Here is a 27,300-nt window from a genome sequence, read left to right as displayed (position 1 = left end):
TCGTGGAACTCCATGCAACCAGTAGATCTGTTTGACAAATATCTTGGCTAATCTCTTAGCCAAGGGAAGTCCAGAACAAGGAATAAAATGGGCGTGTTTGGAGAAGAAGTCTATCACAGTCCATATTACCATATTTCCACCACTTTCTGGGAGCTCTACATGAAGTCCATAGCTATTTCTTCCTATGGGTGGCTGGGCTCAGCTACCTGTTGAAGGAACCCGGGAGGCTTCCCCGGTCTTGTCTTATTGCTGGCACATGTGACACAACTTTTTACATAGTCCTCCACATCAGCTTTCATCTTTGGCCACCAAAATTGCCATCTAATCAGATGAAGGGTCTTTAGAAATCCAAAGTGACCAGCCAATCGAGAATCATGGCTACGCTGGAGCACCAGGAGTCTCATGCTGTTGGGGATATAATTTTTCGAACCTTTCCAAGCTGGCCCATCATGTGTCGTCAATGTGTCTTGATTGTCGGCTAGCCATGGATCAGTAGATAGTGCTGCCTCATGTCAGCAGTTAGCTTCCCAGCAGTGGGGTCAGTCCACCTGCTGGCCTGACTCCAAGTAGTGACTTGCGCCACATTCTATGGGTCTGGGATGATGGCATGGATGACGTCCTCCATCTGGCTGTCATACTGGGGTTTCCTTAACAGGGCATTTGCAAGCAGGTTCTTCCCCCCAGGATGTATTTCAGCTTGAAATCAAACCACTTGAAGTAGTGCACCCAGCAGACCTGTTTGGGGGAGAGCCTTCATGGGGTCTTTAAGGCTTCGAGGTTTCTATTGTCTGACCATACCTCAAAAGGGATCTTAGCTCCCTCTAGGAAGTGGCACCATGATAGAAGAGCCCAACGAACAGCAAAGGCTTCCTTCTCCTATACTGCCCGTCTCCACTTGGTGTCTGTAAGTTTTTTGGACACATATGCACAGGGAAGCAGCCGTCCTTGGGGGTCTTCCTGCAGAAGCACTGCTGCCACTGCAATGTTGCTGGCGTCCACTAGCACTGGACCCATCCCTGGCCAGGATAGAATCCCCAGCCCAGGGGAATAAATTTCACAGGGGGTAGCGTGAAGGCAGGTTGGAGAGAGCTGACATCCAGGCGATCGCCCGTTCAGTCCCATCTCTGGAGTTGGATCATACTGGCAACTTTTCCTGGAATCCATCTCCCTGGACTGAGTGCCTAGATTTTGCACCGTCTCCTCAGCTTCAAGGCCTCGTACCACACCTTCAGAAGGAGAATACTGGGTCTCGATAAACTTTTCAGTATGAGCTCCCGTGGCTCCCTCTGCAATCTGGAGTCCAAAATCTTCTGGAGCACCTTTAATAAACCAATGAACTCCTAGACACATATGTTTAAAACCTAAACAATTAGACGTAAACAAAAATAATTATTCTATCTGTCTTATTAATGGTGATTTAATACCAGCTGTTCTCAACAAAGAGCGATAGAAATTGATTTCAGGATGAATGGGTCAATGAACCTTGAAAATATGTTCACATACAGAAGAACTGTTTAGTATTGAGTTAAACTGAAATATTTTCTTTCATATGAAGTAACTATGAATCATAGGTACAGTATTTCCATGATATTTTGTTTGGGGACTGTTGGGTTAGAAGCCTAGTTTTCTTTCTTTAGCTATTTTGAGATAAAACAGTAAATGTCTTAGGATAATGGACATGCTAAACAGAAAATGGAGGAGAATGTAGAAAAGAATGTAGGAAAATAGGTATTCGATGTTCAGCTGTACAAGGAGAAGGATGGGACTACCATTTTCTCTTCTGACTTTGATCACAATAAAGAAAACCAGAACATTGGAGATTTTTTGTCAAGAAATAGAATGCCTTGACTTACGACTAGTCTCAAAGTCCATGGTGGCGAGGACAGCTACTCTAGTTGAGGCATTGCAGCTTCTCAGAGCTGCATGTTTCTGGGGCTGCTTACCATTCTGTAAGGCAGGGTACAAGGCAGCCAAAAGGCCAGAGTTAGAGGAAAATAGGAAGGGACTTGAAAGTGGTCCCTTGCCTTTCTGAGACTTGGGGCTGGAAGGGACCAACCCAGAAATACTTAGATTGGGATGGGTTTTTGTCTTATAACCAGAAAAATTATCTTATCAATGCTAACAGGGCTTGTGATATTGTCATTGCTAAGCAATTGAATTACATATTGTCTTGCTTTTCAACCACATTGATTTGTGAGCAAAATTACAGTCCTAAGTGTGGTAAGACAGAGTACTTTTTTCATAGGCACCATTGCTTTTAGGAACAGAATATAAAAGATAGAATGTTTCTACACTGAAAAGAGGATATAAAGGCATAGGAGGAGTGGGACAATAATTCTGTAGCTTGTGCATGCGGGGAAGATTTAATTGTAAAGTCACCGGATTAATCATTTTCACTATAGGGAAGGGGCCTAAATATTTCGGTCCCAACTTCTTACACTTCAAACTTAAATGTATGTATTTGGTGGAAAGGTACACGTGATTTCCCACCCGAAAGTTGGGTTGGAGAGATCGGTGTTTTTCTGCTTGCTTTTTGTATGTTTCGGCCGCTTCATTCAGGGCTCTTTTGGTATTCTCCCAGCCTTTCTTAATGACTCCATCCATTCATTCAGAGTCATGGAAAAAGGCTATTCTCTTGGCAGTTCTGGCATAGGGACAAATTCCATGTCGCTCGTAATCTGAAAAGGCGTCAGTGCCATAGTACTATGCCCTGCATTATTGTACGCCACTTCTGTGAAAGGAAGCAAATCAGCCCAATTATCTTGCTGGTAATCTACATAATATCTTATGTATTGTTCCACCATGGCATTAACATGTTCTGTGGCTCCGTTCGTACTCGGATGGAAAGCTGAGCTAAGCCCATGAGATGATCCAATGGACCTCAGGAACTCCCTCCAAAACTTAGCAGTGAACTGAACTCCTCAATTGGATATCACCTGTCGTGGAACTCCATGCAGCCAGTAGATCTGTTTGACAAATATCTTGGCTAATCTCTTAGCCAAGGGAAGTCCAGAACAAGGAATAAAATGGGCGTGTTTGGAGAAGAAGTCTATCACAGTCCATATTACCATATTTCCACCACTTTCTGGGAGCTCTACATGAAGTCCATAGCTATTTCTTCCCATGGGTGGCTGGGCTCAGCTACCTGTTGAAGGAACCCGGGAGGCTTCCCCGGTCTTGTCTTATTGCTGGCACATGTGACACAACTTTTTACATAGTCCTCCACATCAGCTTTCATCTTTGGCCACCAAAATTGCCATCTAATCAGATGAAGGGTCTTTAGAAATCCAAAGTGACCAGCCAATCGAGAATCATGGCTACGCTGGAGCACCAGGAGTCTCATGCTGTTGGGGATATAAATTTTCGAACCTTTCCAAGCTGGCCCATCATGGGTCGTCAATGTGTCTTGATTGTCGGCTAGCCATGGATCAGTAGATAGTGCTGCCTCATGTCAGCAGTTAGCTTCCCAGCAGTGGGGTCAGTCCACCTGCTGGCCTGACTCTAAGTAGTGACTTGCGCCACATTCTATGGGTCTGGGATGATGGCATGGATGACGTCCTCCGTCTGGCTGTCATACTGGGGTTTCCTTAACAGGGCATTTGCAAGCAGGTTCTTCCCCCCAGGATGTATTTCAGCTTGAAATCAAACCACTTGAAGTAGTGCACCCAGCAGACCTGTTTGGGGGAGAGCCTTCATGGGGTCTTTAAGGCTTCGAGGTTTCTATTGTCTGACCATACCTCAAAAGGGATCTTAGCTCCCTCTAGGAAGTGGCACCATGATAGAAGAGCCCAACGAACAGCAAAGGCTTCCTTCTCCTATACTGCCCATCTCCACTTGGTGTCTGTAAGTTTTTTGGACACATATGCACAGGGAAGCAGCCGTCCTTGGGGGTCTTCCTGCAGAAGCACTGCTGCCACTGCAATGTTGCTGGCGTCCACTAGCACTGGACCCATCCCTGGCCAGGATAGAATCCCCAGCCCAGGGGGATAAATTTCACAGGGGGTAGCGTGAAGGCAGGTTGGAGAGAGCTGACATCCAGGCGATCGCCCGTTCAGTCCCATCTCTGGAGTTGGATCATACTGGCAACTTTTCCTGGAATCCATCTCCCTGGACTGAGTGCCTAGATTTTGCACCGTCTCCTCAGCTTCAAGGCCTCGTACCACACCTTCAGAAGGAGAATACTGGGTCTCGATAAACTTTTCAGTATGAGCTCCCGTGGCTCCCTCTGCAATCTCCTTTCTCTCTTCCATCTTTGCTGAGTCTTCACACCACCCAAGCTTTAGTTTGGTGCTGGGGCTCAGCACCCCATTCAGCCCCCTTTCAGGATGCCGCTTAGTTATTTAGGAGTTTCGGGTTAATGTCAGGGTTCCAAGGAACACCCCCAACAAAATAAAGCTCTGAGGCTTGAAGTTCCTCAAAGTTCCAATTTATTAGAGATGTCATGTTGGCACAGCTGGGAAACCCCGAAACTGAAAGCTTCCAGGTTTTCCACACCCAGTTGACAGTTCACAGCCCTGCCCAAAACCCACAAATTCATCATATTGTCCAATCAACTCTTCACAGTCAATTGGATACAATCTTCAGGAAGTCTACATCAGATGCTGGCAAAAGTCATTGAATACGGAATGTTATTATGACTAACTTTCTACCGTTCTAACAACAACCCTTCCCAACTTCCCCAGCTAAAATATGTGGTAGTTAAGAAGCAAAAAGAAAATTGTCTTCCAAAACTGACATAAACACCAGGAAATCCATGAATCACCCTACTAGGGGTGAGATTAACCTCTTCCCTTCAGGAAGAAGGACAAGATTACAAACATTTTCATTATAAAGGGTTTTAAGTAACACTTCTGTGATTAGCTGATACTCCCTGGAGTTCCTCAAGACCTTTTATAGCTGCTGCAGCGTTGGCTACTACTTGTTTCTTCCTGGGGGAAAAAGATAGAGGAGGGGACAATGATGCAGCTTGATCATACAGGTCGTGAATTTAATGCATGTGTGGTTCAGCCAGCTGTGTTGCTTCTGCTGTCAAGCACCCAATTTAGAACATAGAGAACATAGAATAATAGAGTTGGAAGGGTTAATGGCTTTTGGAAGCACACCCATGTTTTCAATTAGCATGAGCAGCTGCTCTTTTCCTCTCAGCTGGTGCATTTGCTTTGAGGTTTTGACTTTTTTAAAAAAGGGGGAATGGCTGTTTCTGCATTGGTTTAGTGGTTCCTGGCACTATCCTTTTGGGGTGTACTTCCCTCACTCTTTTTTGAAAGCCTTGAGTGATGGAACACCCACAACTTCTGAAGGCAAGGTATTCCATTGGTTGATTGGTTTCACCCATAGGAAATTTCTCCTTAGTCCTAGGTTGCTTCTCTCCTTGGTTAGTTTCCATACATTGTTTCTTGTCATGCCTTTTGGTGCTTTAGAAAATAGATTAACTCTCATTTCTGTAGGAGCCCGTCAAATTTCTTGACAGTTAAAATCAGTGGAACAACTTGCCTCCAGAAGTTGTAAATGCTCCAACACTGGAAGTTTTAAAGAAGAGATTAGATAACCATTTGTCTGAAGTGGTGTAGGGTTTCCTGCCTATGCAGGGGGTTGGACTAGAAGACTCCAAGGTCCTTTCCAACTCTGTTATTCTATTCTAGTCTAAATATTGGAACACTGCTATTTAATTGTGAGATGGGCTAAGGGGAAATGTCCTAAGAAGGAGACCAATCAAGTTGGCCATGCCTACCTAGTCACATGACCACCAAGCCATGCCCACCAAGCCAGTCATTAGGGCAGAGAAATGGTTGTTTATTTTAATCCCACCAGTGTCAGAATGTATATGCTGTATATTGTGATTTCATGAATTCAGAAAGAAATGGATCCTAATCGTTCTCTCCAAAGCTTTTGCAGTTGCAAACGTTCTCCAGCTGTTTTGGAGAAATGGGGAGCATTTAGTTAGGCATGTTGTTAGTGAGAGCATATTTTGAATATGTAGTTAATTTTTTACTTAATAATAATAATAACAACAACAACAACAACAACAACAACCACAGAGTTGGAAGGGACCTTGGAGGCCTTCTAGTCCAACCCCCTTCCCAGGCAGGAAACCCTACACCATCTCTGTTACTTAAAGACTTAAGACTTGAAGTAACACAGGTGAAAATGACAATTAGAGAGAAAGGACCAATGAATAAATTAAATATAAAAATGAAATGGATTAAAATAAATTAAATATTTCATCCTACTACATATGCAATATATTTTTATAAAATATACAGTATGTGTGTTGAGACATAATACAAAAGCCAAGATCAAGATCAAATTCCTTCAGTCTGCTGTGGTATGTGAAAGCTTTCTTTACCATAAATGTAGAAAATAATCAGGATTTAATCATTTAGAAATTGAATTGGGCAGTAAAAGACATTTATTCATTCGTACTCATTGGAAATATAGTCCAGACAAAATTCTATAAGCTTCTTGGCCAGACAAGAATAAATTTAGTAGCTTGAATCTAGTCAAGATAAAACCCACAATAGAAAAACAGAACATATTATTTATTGATAGACTCCTCAGTGTATATAATTCTTAAAAATATTACTTGTATTTTTCAGCTAGTCAAAGGAAATTTCACATCAAAGCTATTGTTAGTTGGAAGAGAAGGCTAGCTGATTTTGAAGGGAGAATAACATTTCCACAAGGAAAAACTTTCATTTGATGTCTTCAGTTAACTGTGCAATTTAAAGCAACAGAGACTATTTTACATATGGATCTATTGCTTTCTTACATTTGCATTACTTTGAAATGAGAGGCAGAACTCTGCAGGGACCACTAGTCAGCGGGTGACTGAGGAGATAACTACTCAGCAGTTAAGCTGTCTTTTAAATAAACAAATACACTTTTACTTTAGTAATCTTGATTAATGAGCATAGTCAGCAGGACAATTCTCACTGTAAATAATTCTATCTCATCTCATCAGTATAAGGCATTTCTGATCCAAATAAAATTTTGAATGATTCAAAAAAATGTGTATCTCAGCACCTTTGAAAAATCAACAGAATAGTAATTGCAGTAGTTATCTCCTAACATGTCCATTTAGGTTTTATATTGATCAGTTGAAATGAATTTGTACTCCACATACAGTACCCAATATAGATCTACAGTAACTCTTAGTGCATAATACTTTAACAGCAATAAAATTATTGTAAGAGCAAATCATCTTACAAAACTTTACTTCTCTTTAAAACTTCATATATGTCTTAAATTTGCTCAGAAAGGTCCGTCTATCCCCCAAAATAGATATTTTGGACAAATAGTGTCCATCAGTTGAAAAATGAGCACTGAAGTGAATCTAGAGATCACTTCAAAGAAAAAGCACAAATAAAGTTGCTTCATATGGTGGATGGTGCATATTTACTGTATAATTTTAATACTCACCGGCTAATCCTAGGGATATTGTGCTTACTATTAACATATCACCTTTGCTGTGTTCTCTGAAGCTGCTGGCACATCATTTGTAATTCCACTTTCAATTCAGTTTGATCTAATTGGATAAAAACTATTCCTCACATCACAACTCCATTTTTCAAAAGATACCATAATCTTCAGTATGCCCAGTTTTAGAATATTTTGCTTCATTCTGTAATTACACATCAAACTTACGTGTTCTTCTTTAATTGAAATGCTTAGTTTCTTCTAGTATCCATTTTTTAAAAATCTATTTAAAAAAAAACACAAGAGCATTTTCCCATAGGAAGAACCCGTTATAATTCATTCCAAAATCTTTTTTCTATTTTATTGGAAGTCCTAAGCATTGTGTAACTTTCTCTTTATTATCAAAATTTTGATCATGCTTTGCTGTTCATTCCAACAACAACAAAAAAATCAAGTTCTTAAGCTTGAAGTTAAAATTTTTATTCACCAAGGATTGAAGAAAATTTACCAGGTATTGCAAAATTTGTTGATCCAGAAATTTCTAATAGCTGAAAAGCAATTTCCAAAATTGACTCATAAAGGAAGTTTGCAAACTTTTTAAAGACGCTAACCACAGTTTGAACAAAATGACCACTTTTTCTTTCCCAGTGCTGTAAACCCACTAGTCTATTCATGTAACCACTATCTTGGGGTCTCTTGAGAAGAACAGCTGTCTTGCGCACTTGTGACTGCAATCTTCAGTCTCCTCCTTGTCCTGAAAGGTTTCAAAGCTGGCTCTTTTCTCCCCATAAGCATCAATCCTTCATATATTTTTTTCTATAAATCCAGGCTTTTGCCCTCATTATAATATTCCATGCCTCCCACATATGGACTTACAAATTAAATCAGAATTAGGTACTATTTCTGGGACATGCTTATAGTATTTATTTATTTATTTATTTATTTATTCAAATTTGTATACCGCCCTATCTCCCGAAGGACTCAGGGCGGTTCACAGGCACATAAAACATTTATATACAATTAAAATAACTATTAAAAAACTTATTCTAATGCCAAATATTAAAAATATAAATATAAATCTTAAAACCAAATTTAAACCCCTGTGAATTTAAAAATCTATAAATTTAAAATCTAAATTTAAAAATCTAAGCCAGTCCTGCGCAGATGAATAAATGCGTCTTAAGCTCGCGACGGAAGGTTCGGAGGTCCGGAAGTTGACGGAGTCCTGGGGGGAGTTCGTTCCAGAGGGTGGGACCCCCCACAGAGAAGGCCCTCCCCCTGGGCGTCGCCAGACGACACTGTCTAGCTGACGGCACCCTGAGGAGTCCCTCTCTGTGAGAGCGCACAGGTCGGTGAGAGGTATTCGGTAGCAGTAGGCGGTCCCGTAGGTAACCCGGCCCTATGCCATGGAGCGCTTTAAAGGTGGTTACTAACACCTTGAAGCGCACCCGGAAGGCCACAGGTAGCCAGTGCAGTCTGCGCAGGATAGGTGTCATCACGGAGCCACGAGGGCTCCCTCTATAACCCGCAGCCGCATTCTGAACTAACTGCAGCCTCCGGATGCCCTTCAAGGGAGCCCCATGTAGAGAGCATTGCAGTAATCCAGGCGAGACGTCACGAGGCGTGGTGACCGTGCATAGGGCATCCCGGTCTAGAAAGGCGCAACTGGCGCACCAGGCGAACCTGGTAAAAGCTCTCCTGAGACGGCTGTCAAATGATCTTCAAAGACAGCCGTTCATCCAGGAGGACGCCCAGTTGCGCACCTTCCATCGGGGCCAATGACTGCTTCAACAGTCAGCCGAGGACTCAGCTGACTGTACCGAGATGCCGGCATCCACAGCCACTCTGTCTTGGAGGGATTGAGCTTGAGCCTGTTTCTCCCCATCCAGACCCGTACGGCCTCCAAGCACCGGGACAACACCTCGATAGCTTCGTTGGGGTGGCCCGGTGTGGAAAAGTACAGCTGGGTGTCATCAGCGTACAGCTGGTACCTCACACCGAAGCCACTGATGATCTCACCCAGCGGCTTCATATAGATGTTGAACAAAAGGGGCGAGAGGATTGACCCCTGCGGCACCCCACAAGTGAGGTGCCGCGGAGCCGACCTCTGCCCCCCCGTCAACACCGTCTGCGACCGATCGGAGAGATAGGAGGAGAACCACCGATAAACGGTGCCTCCCACTCCCAATCCCCCCAATCGGCGCAGCAGGATACCATGGTCGATGGTATCAAAAGCCGCTGAGAGGTCTAACAGGACCAGAGCAGAGGAACATCCCCTATCCCTGGCCCTCCAGAGATCATCCACCAACGCGACCAAAGCCGTAAAGTATAGTAGCCGTATAGTAAATAGATAAGTTATTATCAAAAGGCAGATAACAGTCATTTTAAATTATAATTAGTGTTACATGAATAAACTTGAGCATCTCTAACATTTAAAAATAAGAAAAACAAAGCTAATATTTACTGAGAGGCTTACAACTATAATTGTGATTTGCTTTCCAAGAAATGAGCACTGGTTCCATTTTAAACAGTGTAGATTACAAAAGTGTTCAAACCTTTCAGTGGCTTTTGTCATTGCTGTTAAAAGCAAATATTATTAAATACACATGGAGATTATATTTTTCCCCGAAGTGATGCTTCACTTAAAGACTGGAATGGACAGACCTATTTACTCTTGTCAGAGTTTCATTAAAGAATTTTCTTTTAACACAATACAATCAGTCTTAGAGAGACTGACTTGCCAAAGTATCCTTGCAAGTTGTGGGTTTTTGATCCTGGTATCCCACAGTAAAATTCAACAGTAAAAATACATGCAATTTACATTAGTACATATATTTGGTTGCATATATATTGCAAAACAAAACTTTTCATGTATTTTAAAAAATAACCTGTGGTACCCATTACTAATACCAATAAATATATGCTCTACTGATTAGTAATAACCTGCAAAAACAGTTGTTAATAAATCAGTATGAATAAATATGGACTATGGCACTGTAGACTAGATCAAAATAAGATTTAAAATCATGTGAATTCAAAATGGAGTTTAATTTATACTGCACTAGTATATTAAGGTTGCATAATGTAGATTATCTTATGAATTATTATTTTTTTGTAAATTTCAAGTATAATTATACTATTGATTTTAATCAGCATACAGCACAGTTCAATCATTATTAAATGAATGCTAAACAGTAAAATCAGGGAAATGTTTACATATTAAGATAATCTAATGCCAGTTAATGTTGACTTGTTCATGTTCCATTATTACATAGGTATATTTTGTTTGTAGCAATGGCATTGTGGAGGTGGTGGGGTAGTGGTGGAGATGGTGATGCCAGATTTATGTATTCAGATTGAAAATATTCAGTAAATTCCTTTAGGCATGTTAAATGCAGCTTTTCTGGAATATCCTGTTATTTTATTTCAAATATGATTTGATTTCTCTTTTGCTTTTTCTCTGGAGGATCAAGATGGAACATATAAGAAACTCCCCTAAGCATAACAACCTTATGAGGTTGGTTGAGTTAAAAAATGATTGGCCTAGAAACATTTATGTTTTCTACTATCAAGTGGAAGTTAAATCTAGGTCTAAAACCTTTCTTACTACAGTATACTCTCTCTTTCAAGAGAGTTCTATAGAACTAATCAGATCCACAATCCTAATATTAAAGGATTCCCTACCAGTTCTGTAGGCATGGCTTGGTGGGCATGTGACTAGGAAGACCAACTATCACACTTTACACAAAAATAACACAAAACCTACACAACCAATTCACACACAATGCAAAAACAGCTGGACTTCACACAAAATGGCCCCTGCAACAAGCAGGAACCTCACAGAGTCACAGAGAGCTCAAAAACAAACTATCACACTTTACACAAAAATACCAGTTTGGGCAATAGATAGTAAAAAAGTACTTAAAAAAAAAGTTCAAGGGGGCAAGATGCAGGGTGGCAGGGAGCCCAGTGATGATGGCTCAGCCCTGGCTTGCCTTCCCTTCTGCCACCAGAAGGGAATGTAAGCCTGCAGGAGGAATGTAAGCCCAAAGAAAGAGGCAGTTGTGGGGGAGGAAGTGGGGCTAGGGCCAGGGCCTCTCAAGGAGGGGAAATGTGTGTGATTGGTGAAGGGAAAATGGGCAGCATGCAGGAGGAGGCCTTTGACAGATTAGGCCAGCCCTGGGCAGAAAATAGGTAGAAAGAAAGGCTGTGGTGTGATCCAGGCCCAAGTAGGTAGTACGAAACTCAGTCAGTGTAAAAACAAACAAACTTTATTTGAACAGCTGAGAATTACTTTATTCTCAGCGTAGCTCAACTAAATTAAAGCAAATTCCGCCCAACACAATTCCTCAGTCCTATCACCAACCTTGGTCCAATTAGGCAAACTGCCAAAGGCCTTTCTTGGCAAAAGTTCAGAAGACACTGATACAAAAGAAATCCAACAAGACAAAACTATCAACTTTGTTTCCCGGAAAAGAGTCCAAATGCCGTTGCTGGTCTTTTAACCATATGGGAGGGGCCAATCATCTCTTGGCCTTACTCCCAAGTTGTCCTCTCTGCTTGAGCTGCTCTTGCCTTCTGGCAGTTCTTCTCATGCATGCATTAGGAACAAGCTCCTCCTGTTCCTCTGCCTCACTACTCACTGTCTCTGGAGGCTCTGGAGTCCACACCTCACTCCCCGATGGCCCTGGCCCCATCTCAGCCTTTGAAGCAGCCCTCATCTGGGCCTTCCCTAGCTTCCAGGATTGGCCCACGCTCTTCCTCAGCCTCATCACTGTCCGAGTCTGTTGCCAGCTCCAAAGGCTTCTGGCGGACCACAATAGACTGCAATACCTGTAAATTCAAATTTTTTTGCAGGACAATGTGAAGCTGGGCACTGGTGAGGGCTGGCTTTTTACCTAGATTTGTCTGGCTGTCAGGGATGTCAAGCTAGACTGGGTAAGTTGGTTGAGAGAGGAAGAGAAGCCGGGTGAGCCGGACTCAGCGTCTTCCCGAATCCTCGACTCCCAGAAGCAGCACTCTCCCCTCTCTGCTAGCCCCCTTCTTCACACAGGATCACCCAGCAGCAGGAACAGAGAGGGAGGAGGGGGCGGCATTCCTGCGTGCTTCCATTTTTGTGTGCTAATGCTGCTGTTACCTTCTTCATATGGGATCACCCAGCAGCAGGAACAGAGGGAGAACTGGGAGCGATGGCAGCTAGCATTCAGGGAAGTCACACACACACTCATGCTCCCTTTTTTGCACTCAGTACTATAATCTATTGTTGGCTCTTTTCAGGAGGCAGTTGCTTATTTATCAGCTTGCATGGAGCTGTGGGCATGAGGATACAGAATTTTCAGTAAATGGAAAATGTTTTAGTTCCCTCCTGTAATTCCTTTCAGCTTGTTTTACACTTTTCAATGACTCATTTTTCTCTGCTGGGGGATCACACTCAACTGGGCCACAACCCAGAAAAGGAGCTGCCCTAGGGGCATGCAAGCACCAGAAAATGAACTTCTGGTTTACTGCGTGTACATGTGCACCAGCCAGTGTTTCAATTACTGGCGTGCATGTACACGCAACGATCAGCTGGCTGGCATGCATGCTCATGCTGGAAAACGGAAGACCAGCTCTTCCAGTTTCTGGCACTGCCACACACATGAAGGCCAGCTGATCATCGCCTATGCATGCGTGCCAGAAACCTAGAAGAGGAACAGGCAATGCCCTGTGTGCCAGGCGACATGGCTCTGTGTGCCACTTTGGGCTCACATGCTTTAGGATCGCCATCACTGTTCTAGGACTTTCCCTAACCCAAGAGAGTCATATAAAGTAATGCAAAACCTGTTCTTTCTGTTAGTAAATTGAAAAAATACACAGTCCAGAGGCAAGCCTCCCTAGGCTTGTAGTCAGTTGTCTATCTTCACAGGAAGCCTTAAAAGAAGGAATTATAGTGAGAATATGAAAGGTAAGTATGAAAAAGGTTTTTTAGAATAGAATAGAATTCTTTATTGGCCAAGTGTGATTAGACACACAAGGAATTTGTCTTGGTTCATATGTTCTCTTGGTTCATAAAAGAAAAGATACATTTATCAAGAATCATAAGGTACAACACTTAATGATAGTCATAGGGTACAAATAAGCAATAAAATCATATTAGGAAACAGTCAATATAAATCGTAAGGATACCAACAACAAGGTTACAGTCATATAGTCATAAGAGGAAGGAGATGGTTGATAGGAACAATTACAAGATTAATAATAGTGCAGACTTAGTAAATAGTTTAACAATGTTGAGGGAATTATTTGTTTAGCAGAGTGATGGCGTTCGGGGAAAAACTGTTCTTGTGTCTAGTTGTTCTGGTGTGCAATGGTTTATAACATTGTTTTGAGGGTAGGAGTTGAAACAGTTTATGTCTAGGATGTGAGGGGTCTGTAAATATTTTCACAGCCCTCTTTTTGATTCGTGCAGTATACAGGTCTTCAGTGGAAGGCAGGTTTGTAGTAATTGTTTTTCTGCAGTTCTAATTATCTTCTGAGGTCTGTGTCTGTCTTGTTGGGTTGCAGAACCAAACCAGACAGTTATAGAGGTACAGATGACAGACTCAATAATTCCTCTGTAGAACTGTATCAGCACCCCTTGTAAATTCAGTACTATGAAAGATTAAATTTGACACTTCAGGCATCAGCAAATTGAGATGGACTGGAATTGGATACTTTCAGTCAGAAGATCATGCAGTTTATTATTTAGCACATGAAAACAAAAAATGAATAGCAATTTTTGTACAGTTATATCAAGAACAGCACTTGACGCAATCAATTATTGGCCAAATAATATTAATTAGACTTCTTGGGAAATCTTTTCAGGAGGCAGTTGCTTATTTATCAGCTTGCATGGAGCTGTGGGCATGAGGATACAGAATTTTCAGTAAATGGAAAATGTTTTAGTTCCCTCCTGTAATTCCTTTCAGCTTGTTTTACACTTTTCAATGACTCATTTTTCTCTGCTGGGGGATCACACTCAACTGGGCCACAACCCAGAAAAGGAGCTGCCCTAGGGGCATGCAAGCACCAGAAAATGAACTTCTGGTTTACTGCGTGTACATGTGCACCAGCCAGTGTTTCAATTACTGGCGTGCATGTACACGCAACGATCAGCTGGCTGGCATGCATGCTCATGCTGGAAAACGGAAGACCAGCTCTTCCAGTTTCTGGCACTGCCACACACATGAAGGCCAGCTGATCATCGCCTATGCATGCGTGCCAGAAACCTAGAAGAGGAACAGGCAATGCCCTGTGTGCCAGGCGACATGGCTCTGTGTGCCACTTTGGGCTCACATGCTTTAGGATCGCCATCACTGTTCTAGGACTTTCCCTAACCCAAGAGAGTCATATAAAGTAATGCAAAACCTGTTCTTTCTGTTAGTAAATTGAAAAAATACACAGTCCAGAGACAAGCCTCCCTAGGCTTGTAGTCAGTTGTCTATCTTCACAGGAAGCCTTAAAAGAAGGAATTATAGTGAGAATATGAAAGGTAAGTATGAAAAAGGTTTTTTAGAATAGAATAGAATTCTTTATTGGCCAAGTGTGATTAGACACACAAGGAATTTGTCTTGGTTCATATGCTCTCTTGGTTCATAAAAGAAAAGATACATTTATCAAGAATCATAAGGTACAACACTTAATGATAGTCATAGGGTACAAATAAGCAATAAAATCATATTAGGAAACAGTCAATATAAATCGTAAGGATACCAACAACAAGGTTACAGTCATATAGTCATAAGAGGAAGGAGATGGTTGATAGGAACAATTACAAGATTAATAATAGTGCAGACTTAGTAAATAGTTTAACAATGTTGAGGGAATTATTTGTTTAGCAGAGTGATGGCGTTCGGGGAAAAACTGTTCTTGTGTCTAGTTGTTCTGGTGTGCAATGGTTTATAACATTGTTTTGAGGGTAGGAGTTGAAACAGTTTATGTCTAGGATGTGAGGGGTCTGTAAATATTTTCACAGCCCTCTTTTTGATTCGTGCAGTATACAGGTCTTCAGTGGAAGGCAGGTTTGTAGTAATTGTTTTTCTGCAGTTCTAATTATCTTCTGAGGTCTGTGTCTGTCTTGTTGGGTTGCAGAACCAAACCAGACAGTTATAGAGGTACAGATGACAGACTCAATAATTCCTCTGTAGAACTGTATCAGCACTCCTTGTAAATTCAGTACTATGAAAGATTAAATTTGACACTTCAGGCATCAGCAAATTGAGATGGACTGGAATTGGATACTTTCAGTCAGAAGATCATGCAGTTTATTATTTAGCACATGAAAACAAAAAATGAATAGCAATTTTTGTACAGTTATATCAAGAACAGCACTTGACGCAATCAATTATTGGCCAAATAATATTAATTAGACTTCTTGGGAAATCTTTTACACATGATAATCATCCAAGTTTATGCTCCAACCATGGATGCAGAAAAGGAGATGACTGATGATTTTATAATCCAGTACAATTTGAAATTGACAGAACATGGAAGCATTGTAAACAGAATACTACAGTTGAAAATATTAAGTACAGGAAAATGGATTCTTATGAAATTGAAATGAAACAATAGAAAAACTTAACATTTTTTTCCACTCCAATGATTTTGTAATAGCTAATATTGTCTTCAAAGAACCCAAAATGATGCCTGAATATGGAATTCATAGAAATCATATTTATTTATTTATTTATTTATTTGATTTTTATACCGCCCTTCTCCCGAAGGACTCAGGGCGGTGTACAGGCAGAATAAAACAAACAATACAAAATACAATTAAAATGCAATTTAAAAAACTTATTTAAATTAGCCTGACAATTTAAAATTTACCATACACTAAAAAACCCCATTTAAAATTAATAAAATTTGACATTTAAAATTCAATTTAAGCCAGCCCCGCGCGGATAAAAAGGTGTGTCTTCAGTTCGCGGCGAAAAGTCCGAAGGTCAGGTATTTGGCGTAAACCTGGGGGAAGCTCGTTCCAGAGTGTGGGAGCCCCCACAGAGAAGGCCCTTCCCCTGGGGGCCGCCAGCCGACATTGTTTGGCGGACGGCACCCTGAGAAGTCCCTCTCTGTGAGAGCGTACGGGTCGGTGGGAGGCATGTGGTAACAGCAGGCGGTCACGTAGGTACCCAGGCCCTAAGCCATGGAGCGCTTTAAAGGTCGTAACCAACACCTTAAAGTGCACTCGAAAGGCTACAGGTAGCCAGTGCAGTCTGCGCAGGAGCGGTGTTACATGGGAGCTACGCGTAGCTCCCTCTATCATCCGCGCAGCTGCATTCTGGACTAACTGAAGCCTCCGAGTGCACTTCAGGGGAAGCCCCATGTAGAGAGCATTACAATAATCCAAGCGAGAGGTAACGAGCGCATGAGTGACTGTGCACAAGGCATCCCGATCAAGGAAGGGGCGCAACTGCCAAACCAGGCGGACCTGGTGGAAGGCCTTCCTGGAGACAGCCGTCAAATGATCTTCAAACGACAGCCGATCATCCAGGAGGACACCCAAGTTGCGCACCCTGTCCTTTGGGGCCAGTAACTCGCCTCCAACAGTCAACCGCGGCTGCAGTTGACTGAATCGGGATGCCGGCATCCACAGCCACTCTGTCTTGGAGGGATTAAGCTTGAGCCTGTTTCTCCCCATCCAGACCCGTACGGCTTCCAAACACCGGGACAGCACTTCAACAACTTCATTGGGGTGGCCCGGGGTGGAAAAGTACAGCTGGGTGTCATCAGCGTACTGTTGGTATCTCACCCCAAAGCCACTGATGATCTCACCCAATGGCTTCATGTAGATGTTGAACAGCAGGGGCGAGAGAATCGACCCCTGCGGGACCCCACAAGTGAGGCACCTCGCGGCCGACCTCTGCCCCCCTGTCAACACCATCTGCGACCGGTCGGAGAGATAGGAGGAGAACCACCGATGCACGGTGCCTCCCACTCCCAATCCCCCCAACCGGCGCAGCAAGATACCATGGTCGATGGTATCAAAAGCCGCTGAGAGGTCTAATAGGACCAGGACAGAGGAGTACCCCCTGTCCCTGGCCCGCCAGAGATCATCCACCAATGCGACCAAAGCTGTCTCCGTGCTGTATCCGGGTCGAAAGCCGGACTGGAACGGGTCTAGATAGACGGCTTCATCCAGGTATTGGGGTAGCTGTCACGCCACAGCACTCTCTACAACCTTCGCAACGAAGCGAAGGTTGGAGACTGGACGATAATTACCCAAAATAGCTGGGTCCAGGGAGGGCTTCTTGGGGAGGGATCTCACCACCGCCTCTTTCAAGGCGGCAGGGAAAACCCCTTCCAGCAAAGAAGCGTTGATAATCCTCTGGAGCCAGCCTCGTGTCACCTCCTGAGTGGCCAGTACCAGCCAGGAAGGACACGGGTCCAGTAAACATGTCGTGGCGTGAAGCCTCCCCAACAACCTGTCCACGTCCTCGGGAGCCACAGGGTCAAACTCATCCCAAACCGGCTCAACAAGACGTGTCTCCTCTCCCTCGCTTGGATCATCCCAATTTCGGTCCAGACCGTCCCGGAGCTGAGCGATTTTATCGTATAGATAACCACTAAACTCCTCGGCTCGTCCCTGCAAAGGGTCATCCCGCACCTCCTGATGAAGGAGGGAGCGGGCCACCCGAAACAGGGCGGCCGGGCGGTTATCTGCCGACGCAATGAGGGTGGAGGCGTAAGAACGCCTCGCCTCCCCCATTGCCACTAGGTAGGTCCTAGAATAGGACCTAACTAGTGTCCGATCAGCTTCAGAACGACTGGACCTCCAAGTGCTCTCTAGGCGTCTTCTCCGGCGTTTCATCTCCCTCAGCCCCTCGGAGAACCAAGGTGCTGGACGAGATCTACGCCGGGTCAGAGGCCGCAAAGGCACGACACGGTCCAAGGCCCCAGCCGCGGCCTGTTCCCAGGCCACGACTAGTTCCTCAGTCGTGCCGTGGGCCAGATCCTCAGGAAATGGCCCAAGCTCCGTCAGGAACCTCTCCGGGTCCATCAGGCGCCTGGGACGGAACCAACGTATTGACCATTAGATAGTCCTTGACCTGCAACACAATTGGGATCAGAATTTCCACTGTAAGTCATTGTGGTCATAAGTCATGCTGGATCTGATTTTACAACAATTTTTATTGTGGACAGTAAACAAATGATGCAATCATTAAATGAATCCAACTTCCCCAATGGACATTTTTTCCATAAATCAGAAAAAAGATTACTAAACAAATAGCTATAAGTTGAAGATTATCCATATTACTAAAGTAGAAGTGAAAGAACTTAACAATAAAATCAAAGATATAGCCAGGTGCTACCAGAGCACAAATTGATCAAGTGCAAGTACCAAATTAAGCTTAAAAAGTAGGGAAAAGTCAATTTCTACAATATGAACTTCTGCATATATTCACAATTTTCAAGGAAAACATCAGGAATCATTCTGAAGTCCTGAAACATTAATGGAGAATCAGAGGAACTGTGAAATGAACCTAAATTGTTAAGGATGATGGAGAATCATATTACTTTTCCCCATGTACTAGTGGAAAGGTAGCAAGATTGAATTCAAGAACTATCAGGAGTTTGTTTGCTAAGTATGGTTGGGAAATTTTATGAGAAGTAAACATAAACATTTGGAAAGTATAGTATGCCTTTTTCTGGGTAGTAAAGGGGAGATACAGATTAGATGTTAGTTCTTCATCAAGTTACTGAGAGATATATTAATGTTAAGAAAGAAAATGTTATACTCACTTGTTGATTTACATAAAGCAGATGATAAATGGCATAGTTTGAATTGTGGAAGTTTTGTGCAAATATGGATTTTGTGCAAATATTGAATTTAATTTCTGAATGCTATAAAAACTATAATTAGTGGAGTAAAAAATAAATGAAACTAAATCAAATTCTTAGTGAATGATTAAGCAATGGGCACTAAGGCAAGAATATATGATATCCCCCTAGTTGTTTAAAACCTTCAAGAATAAATAAATAAGGAATTATTGTAGTGACATTAGAGGTATGTGGGGAGGAGGTATATATCTGCATTTTTTTAAGCAGACAATTTTATCTTGGTGTCTGAAAACTTAAATGATATACATCAAATTATATCATGCAATATATATCAAGTTATATCATGCAGTTGGGAGAATAATTCCATAAATGTTTGTATTAAAAAAATCAAGATATTTCTATATGAAGGAGAAAATAAAGTGAACATTTTAGCATATTAGCTAATATTAGAACATATTAGCCTGAATATATTATTAATATTAATAATAAATAATATTATGAATAATATTAGAACATATTAGCCTGAATGGCAAGAATACGCTCAAGCAGATGAATTGTGTACTTCATAAAATGTATGTAAAGCAAAAGAAAATGGATGAAGAAATTTAAAGTATGTAAATACTGGCAGATACATTGTGCTTTGTATCTGTATGTCTGCTATGAAGAATAAATATTAGTTGAAAGAAATATTATGTGGAATTGCAGATGTCAGGAGACAAAGTCTTATTCCTTTTCTAGACTTTGCATAATCTATGTGTATTTATAGGGTGCTGTGTTAACTCCAGCAATGGATCATACAATGTCCATGCAGCCAGCAAGTATGATGGGCCCCTTGACACAACAGATGAGTCATCTTTCCTTGGGCACAACAGGAGCAGTAAGTTTGTGTTTAAATTTCACTTTTTAAATAGTGCTCGTTCACTCTATAGACTCTGTACACTCTAGCAGCCTTTCTCAATTGAGATTCTGCATAGACGTATGGGATTCAAAGAGGTTACTAGGGATTCTCTGATTAAAAAAAAAAAAACATTTTTAAAATTTCATGTGGAAACCAATGTAAACCATTTACATTGTGGGAATTTTGACAAAGCCTTTCACTGTGCTGTTTGTCAACACTGTAAAATGTGTGGGATGTGTAGTTAAAAATGAATTGTACTGTGCAGTTTTCATGTTTTGTGATATTTCTATGCAACAGATTCATGAGGCCTGAAAATTATTTCAAAGATTACTTCACACCAAAAAGATTGAGAAAAGCTGCTCTAGATTTTTCTCTGTTCTCAGTACATGTCCATTTCTGTCTATTATTTGAGCATTATTAGGTAATAAAAGTATAATTTGTTTGTCATTTTATATCCTTCAATTTATTTCTTATTAAATGTTGGTAACAAAATGCAGAGGTTATATAAAAGTGGTTCTTGGTGCACAATTGAAGATGTACAGTTTAAGAGTACCATAGTTTGTCAAACATAGTAATAATAGTATTTTTCTTCGAACCATGCTATTTCATGCTATTTTATGCTGTTTTCCTACCTGAAATTATCCCTAGCTGCAATTGTGCTCCATGGAAAACTTACAGATACCCTCATAATTTTTAACAGTTTTCAATATTTCATTATTGAAAATAATGTCATATTCATTCTGTCTGTAATAATAGTAATTGTAATGTATAGAAATAACACTTCCAGGATACTGTGAGTGAAATTCCTAGCTACAAAAATCCTTATTCAAGCCATCTTTACTTTTGCTACAATTTTAAATTTCAAATTTGAAATCAGACTTCAAAATAAAGATATTGTAAGGCAGTCTATGGAAAATCTTATAATGACTGTTTTTGGAAAAAGTAAATACCAAAGGTTTTCAGGCAATCTCAGAATGCCTTAAAAAATATAATGCATTTCTAACACATTACAGTTGTGAATTAATGAGGTGCTTGTAATCTGTTTCACATGTAATTTCCACCTTTATAATCAACCTGTCTATACCTTGCCTCACCCCAATTTAAAACCTGAATCAGTATGTCACTCAGTATCAGATGAAGTGAATTGCAGTTTATGAAAGCTTACACTTTTAAATGAACTTTGTTGATCCAAAAGTTACTATCTCCAGAGATTAACATGGCTTTTCTCCTACCATGCCACGTATGAAATATCTGCTTCATCATCCATACGCAATATGTACAAACATATAATTTGCATTTTTTTCAGAAATCGTGTGTGTTACTGACTCCAAGAGTGTGCAGTTGGTTAGTGTGAACTTTAATGATGGCATTAAATTCTTGTTCTAGACTAGAGTGTTGGTGTCTACTGTGGAAGGACTAAGTTGATTATGGTATGTGAGGGAAGTTCTAAATTGGTTAAAATATTGTCAGTAACTATGGTAGAATTAGAGTTCCTTCAACTTTTTCTTGTCAGTGGATTCGGTGACAGGAATAGCAACAGACCTGTCCAGTAACCATTTAATCTCTTTTTTCCTGTCTTTTTTACATGGCTAATTTATACATTTGGAAGATAATAAATAGCAAGCAAATATTTAGATTGATATATTATTATTATTTATTATTATATTTATATAATAATTTTTATATAATTATTTTTATATGCTGGAAGCCAAGGAGTTGATTAATGAGAAAGTTTGCTATTTCTTAGAAACTGCTAAAACATAGACTAGTGTTCATTGACAATGCTGCATTTATACCAGTAGTTTGACTTTACCAGAAAAGAATGGCAGGAAATTAATGTTTGAGTTAATTTCCTGTGGAGCAAATTGTACCACTGAGGAGCTTTAAAAAAATCCACAGGCATCATCATCATCATCATCATCATCATCATCATCATCATCTGATTGGATTACCGTTATGTCTTGTGACCACATTTTAACTTAATTTTTAATTTAGGGACACATTTTTGTTTATAAGCACAGCTCATGTAATGTAATTAAAAACCTTAGATTGTCTGCAGAGCTAAAGCATTTTCATTTTCATTATCACCTTTGATAAATGGACAAAACTTTTCATGCCAACATTGAGTACTACTTAAAATAAAGTCTATGGATGCCCCAATGTAGGAGTTTTATTTATTTATTTAGTCAGTCAGTCAGTTTTTTTCAAGGCTGTCCAAATACATGATGATTCTGATCAACCTATAATTAAAAAAATCAAAAGGGAACAAAACACATCAAGAAAAAGAAAATCACTGACAAGCAGAACCAAAAAGACCAAGTAGCAGAAACGAAGGCCAAAGCTTTCTAACTCACAGCTTGTGACAATAGCCAATTCTTTAGCAATATGTGAAAACTCATGTCACCACTGTCATATATCTCAGATAAACCTGTGTGTCTTATGGGCCAAATCTGGTTCTTAGCTGTAGCAAGTTGTCATTCATAAACACATAAATACAGATATGCTAAATCCCTTCCTGTGATTTCCACTTTCCAACTCCCTCAGACTTTTCCAGGACTACCTTTCAGCTAAGTCTTCCTCCTTTTCTGCCTGAATTTCCAGAGATATGGGTGTAGATGTCCTCTCACGTGATGGGCAGGTAATTAAAAAGGAAGGTAAGAGTGATGTCCCCTTCTTTCCCACTTTCCCAGGATTTAGCTTTTATATAAATGAACCCCGTTTTCTTTTTCCAAGATGACCTGGTATAAGCTGTCCCACAGAAGTTACACTAAAGATTTCCATGACCTGAGGGTCCAAACCACCACAACCATACAGACTCAGGTTGAGTCTTACTGTATTTCTCCCTGTGAACATATTTATGTGAACCAGGTTCTTAGTAAAAATTAATGCACTACGAGTTATTGACCTTGTTTAAACAAGCTGTTTTATTCATCTGAATATATTCAATGTCCTCAGGTCTTTTTTTTCCCTTGCCTTTTCTACTATTGTAATTCGTTTATTGCTACATTACATGTAAACTTTCAAACACTCTCTATCTCTGCAAAGGCTTTTATTATATTCCCTTTTTAGTTTTAGAAGTCACTATTGTTGGTTATTTTTCACATTTTTCTCCATGTATCCTAAAATGCTATATTAAAAGAAAGAAGATTCCCCAGTAGGCTAAAATGTTTCAATTACATTTTACACATACTGAATTAACATGAGCTCTTCTATACTAAGTTGTGACCTTTTCTGGAATACATTTTGATTGTTCACATTTTCTAGAAATTTCTTGGTCTGTTAGCTAATGTTGGGTTATGTTGAAAATCTCTATCTGACAGTGCTTCTTGAATAAACTTTCAGATTTATTTTTAGGGACCATAGATTGACCATCAAAGTAAATTTTTTCTGACCTGAAAGATTAGTCTTTCTCTGTCCCAAGCAGTATAAATTTTGCTCTACAGATGATGCTGGTGATCACTTTGGTGGTAGTAGTAGTATTGTTTTAAGGCTAGCTATTTTGATTTGGTAAATTTGGTCTTTTGTTTCCTAGTGTTAAATCACATTTTAACTGAGATGTAGCTTTTACTTTCCTTGTTTTAAATTAATATAAAACTTATATGTGTATGATGCTTTATGGTTAATCCTACCTATATATATTCTACTCTTTATGCATGAAATAAATACATAAATACATAGAATTAAAGCTATCTCCTTTTAAAAATGAATACTTACAAAATTACTTCATATTGAAATGTCCACACTGCTGTAATTGTATTTCACTGTATGCCACCTCTTTTTCCACCAGAACCCCAAAAGCTTTGAAAAATCTGTTTTTCATCTTAAACTCATCGTTCTTTCTTTTCCTGCCAATGAGTTTAATCAGCAGGCTAGATTGAGACTTTATGTCCAATAAAAGCTGTTGAAATAAATCCCAATGGCTTAAAACAATCAAAATTCCAACAGAGATTTGTGGTCCTTTTTTATTACTGTCTGTGGACTTCAGGCATAATTTCAGCATTTTAACCTAGTGGTAACTTTTCAGAATAAAAAACTTATTTGCTCTTAATACATCAGCAAGAAATGGTGTGAGCATTTTCCCAGGATTCTTTTGTCAATGGATACTAGTCTGTATAATCTGTAGTTTGGGTTTAAGTGATTTCAACCAGTTTTGATGTTCATAATAATTCTCCTCTGTTTTGCAGAAATGAATCTTTATCATCCATACAATTGCAGTAGAAAGTATTACAAAGTAGTTAGTTTACAGGGATTACATTTTAGGGCATATGCAAATAGGAACAATCCATTTCCATTGTGTTCAGATTTCCAGTGTTGCCCTTTACAAATCTGCAAGAGGGTGCTATAAAAGTTCATTGGCTAACTTTCAACAAGCTGTTTTCTGCAGACAAGCTAGAAATTAATGAACTGTTCTGTGTCATTAGTATCTGCAGCATTGTTCTGTCCCAGATTAATTTAAAAGCTTGCAGTATGCAAAGTGCTTTTATTAAAAAGTTTTCATATCCTCACTTGCTTTGTTAATCAGCATAGCATATATTTCAGCCAAAACTATCCTCCTCAGATTTTAGTCAGCAGTATGGTTTTGACTGAAGTAACAAACATTGGGCTTCTCATGTAGTTCACTACAGGTAGTCCTTGACTTGTGACCCAAATTGAGCTCAAAATTTTTGTTGGTAAAAGAGATAGTTGTTAACTGATTTTTGATGACAGCTTTTTTACCAATGTTGTTATGTGAATCACTGCAATTGTTAAGTTAGTAAGATGATGGTTAAGTAAATCTAGCTTCCCCATTGACTCTGCTTGTGAGAAGGTCACAAAAGATGATCACGTGATCCTGAGACACTGTCTTAAATATGAGTCAGTTGCCAAATATCTGAATTTTGATCAATGGCCATGGGGATGCTGAAATGGTTGCCAGCGTGAAAAATATTCATAAGACACTTTTTTCAGTTGTATCTTCAAAAGGTCACTAAATTAACTGTTATATGTTGAGGACTGCAAGTATTCTGATTATCTCTGTAATGCATATGAAAAACTTTAAGGAGATGAAATGTGCAAATGGAAAATTTGCTATACAATTTCATAAAGGCTGTTTGGTGTAACAAAATCAAGTACTAATAAAAGTGCTACATTATCAGGCCATCTTAAAGAACAGGAAGAAAATTTTGTATATCCATACTTTATTTATCCTAAAAAAGCCAATTATATTGGAAGGTACTATAGGTGTAGTATAACATATTTATACTACACCTACTTTTTCTGAATATCCAGTTTGCTTTCACCAGTTTTCTTTTTTATCAATTTTTAACCACCTATAAAAAAAATGGGTGAACTATTTGGAGTAAGAATATTACAGTTGCTTAGCAACTAGAGTTAAAATGATAAAATCCAGGTAAGTATAAAGGCTATATGATTCTCAACTTCTAGAATTGTATAATGATGGTCCAAAATCTTAAAGATCACTTCAAAATGGCAAGGCTAAAAATATACACGACTGTTGTCCAAATGCAACCCTATTATCATCCTTTTCCATGGGTAGTTTGATGGTTTAGACTATAGAAGATTTTCTTCTAACAAGGAATATCTGTAGTCCATCTAACTCAGTAGTGTCAGTTTGAATTTCAGACAAATACAGAAAGATGCTGGAATTCAACCCAGGATCTTTTACTATTTTTAAAAAAAGGTTCTCATCACTTAATTGTATTTTCATTTACTTTATCGGGGGGTTTTAGCAAAAAAAAACAAAAAACCTCAAGCTTCTAAATATCAACATTACTTCTTATTTTTAAATTTTTATTTGTAATATGAATACACTATATACATTCTTAACTTAAATTGGAATTTAGCCTGGAAATGAAAATAGTTCTTTCCATTTCTTAGTATAAAAAATAAAATATTAAAAAAAACAATAGAGAGAAGATTTCTCTATTTGTAATAGAGAATATTTAGTGTACCTTAATATAACTCTGCATCCAAAGGGATGTGGTGGCTCAGTGGCTAAGATGCTGAGCTTGTTGATCAGAAGGTCAGCAGTCCAGCAGTTCGAATTCCTAGAGCCACGTAATGGGGTGAGATCCCATTTACTTGTCACAGCTTCTGCTAATCTAGCAGTTCGAAAGCATGTAAAAAATGCAAATAGAAAAATAGGGACCAGTTTGGTGGGAAGGTAACAACGCTCTATGCACCTTCGGCATTGAGTCATGCCGGTCACAGAGACATCTTTGGACAGCGCTGGCTCTTTGGTTTAGAAACGGAGATGAGCACTGCCTCTAGAGCCAGAAATGACTAGCACACATGTGCAGGGGAACCTTTACCTTTACCTTAATATAACTCCAGATAGTATTAGAGATCAATATTTATTCAGAGATTTACTTAAATAATTTGCAAATATGAATTTCTGAGGATATATTTATCCCCCCAAACTAGGTTGTCACAAGTATTTTTCTACTGAATAGAATAGAATTTTTTATTGGCCAAGTGTGATTGGACACACAAGGAATTTGTCTTGGTGCATATGCTCTCAGTGTACATAAAACTGATAAAACTACTAGTTTTATCATAAAAGTATAAATATAAATAAAATAAAATAAATAAATAAATAAATATAAAAAATAAATAAATAAATAAAATAAAATAAAAATATAAGCATAAACGTAAATAAATGTACTAGTTGTACATAAAACTACTGGTCAAAAGTACAAGAGTTAAGTTTTTTCTAGCTAGACAAATCAGTTAATGGTATCAAATTTCCTCTAAAGAAGTAGAAAGGAATTGTTGTGTGTGGAATAGAAAAGGAGTTTATTAATAAGTGGATCCCAAGGTTGCTCCATGATCTGAATGCCACTCATAGTGCATCATAAACCACCATTGATCTGACTTCCTTTGTGGTAACATGAAAGCTGTGCTGGGTAGTGTGTATTAGGTATAATATACCTTATTTTTCGGAGTATAAGACACACCTTTTTCCCCCGAAAAAGAGGGTGAAAATCTAGATGCATCTTATGCTCCGAATGTAGCCCCACCCAGCTTCTCAAATGGAAGTTTCAGAGGCTGAAAAAAGCATCAGAAAAAGAGCTTCAGAAAAAAAGCCTCAGAAACAGAGCTTCAGAGGCAGAAAAAAAAGTTTTTTTTCTGAAACAGAGTTTCAGAAATTTCAGAGGCAGAAAAAAAGCAAAAAAAAAAAAAAAAAAGCA

The 27,300-nt window shown here is 39.8% G+C and overlaps 1 protein-coding gene across 2 annotated transcripts in view; it reads left to right on the top strand.

Annotated features, from left to right (window-relative positions):
* Positions 1 to 27,300, top strand: part of RBMS3 (RNA binding motif single stranded interacting protein 3) — a 783,951-nt gene that overhangs the window by 700,125 nt on the left and 56,526 nt on the right. For both annotated transcript variants that reach the window (XM_058180900.1, XM_058180901.1), the window contains one exon: positions 19,979 to 20,089. In XM_058180900.1, coding sequence (XP_058036883.1) covers positions 19,979 to 20,089 — 111 coding nt within the window. The remainder of the gene's footprint in view (positions 1 to 19,978; positions 20,090 to 27,300) is intronic.

Source organism: Ahaetulla prasina, chromosome 4 (assembly GCF_028640845.1).
Source record: "Ahaetulla prasina isolate Xishuangbanna chromosome 4, ASM2864084v1, whole genome shotgun sequence".
NCBI classification, from domain to species: domain Eukaryota; kingdom Metazoa; phylum Chordata; class Lepidosauria; order Squamata; family Colubridae; genus Ahaetulla; species Ahaetulla prasina.
This window is presented reverse-complemented; position numbering and strand designations above follow the sequence as displayed.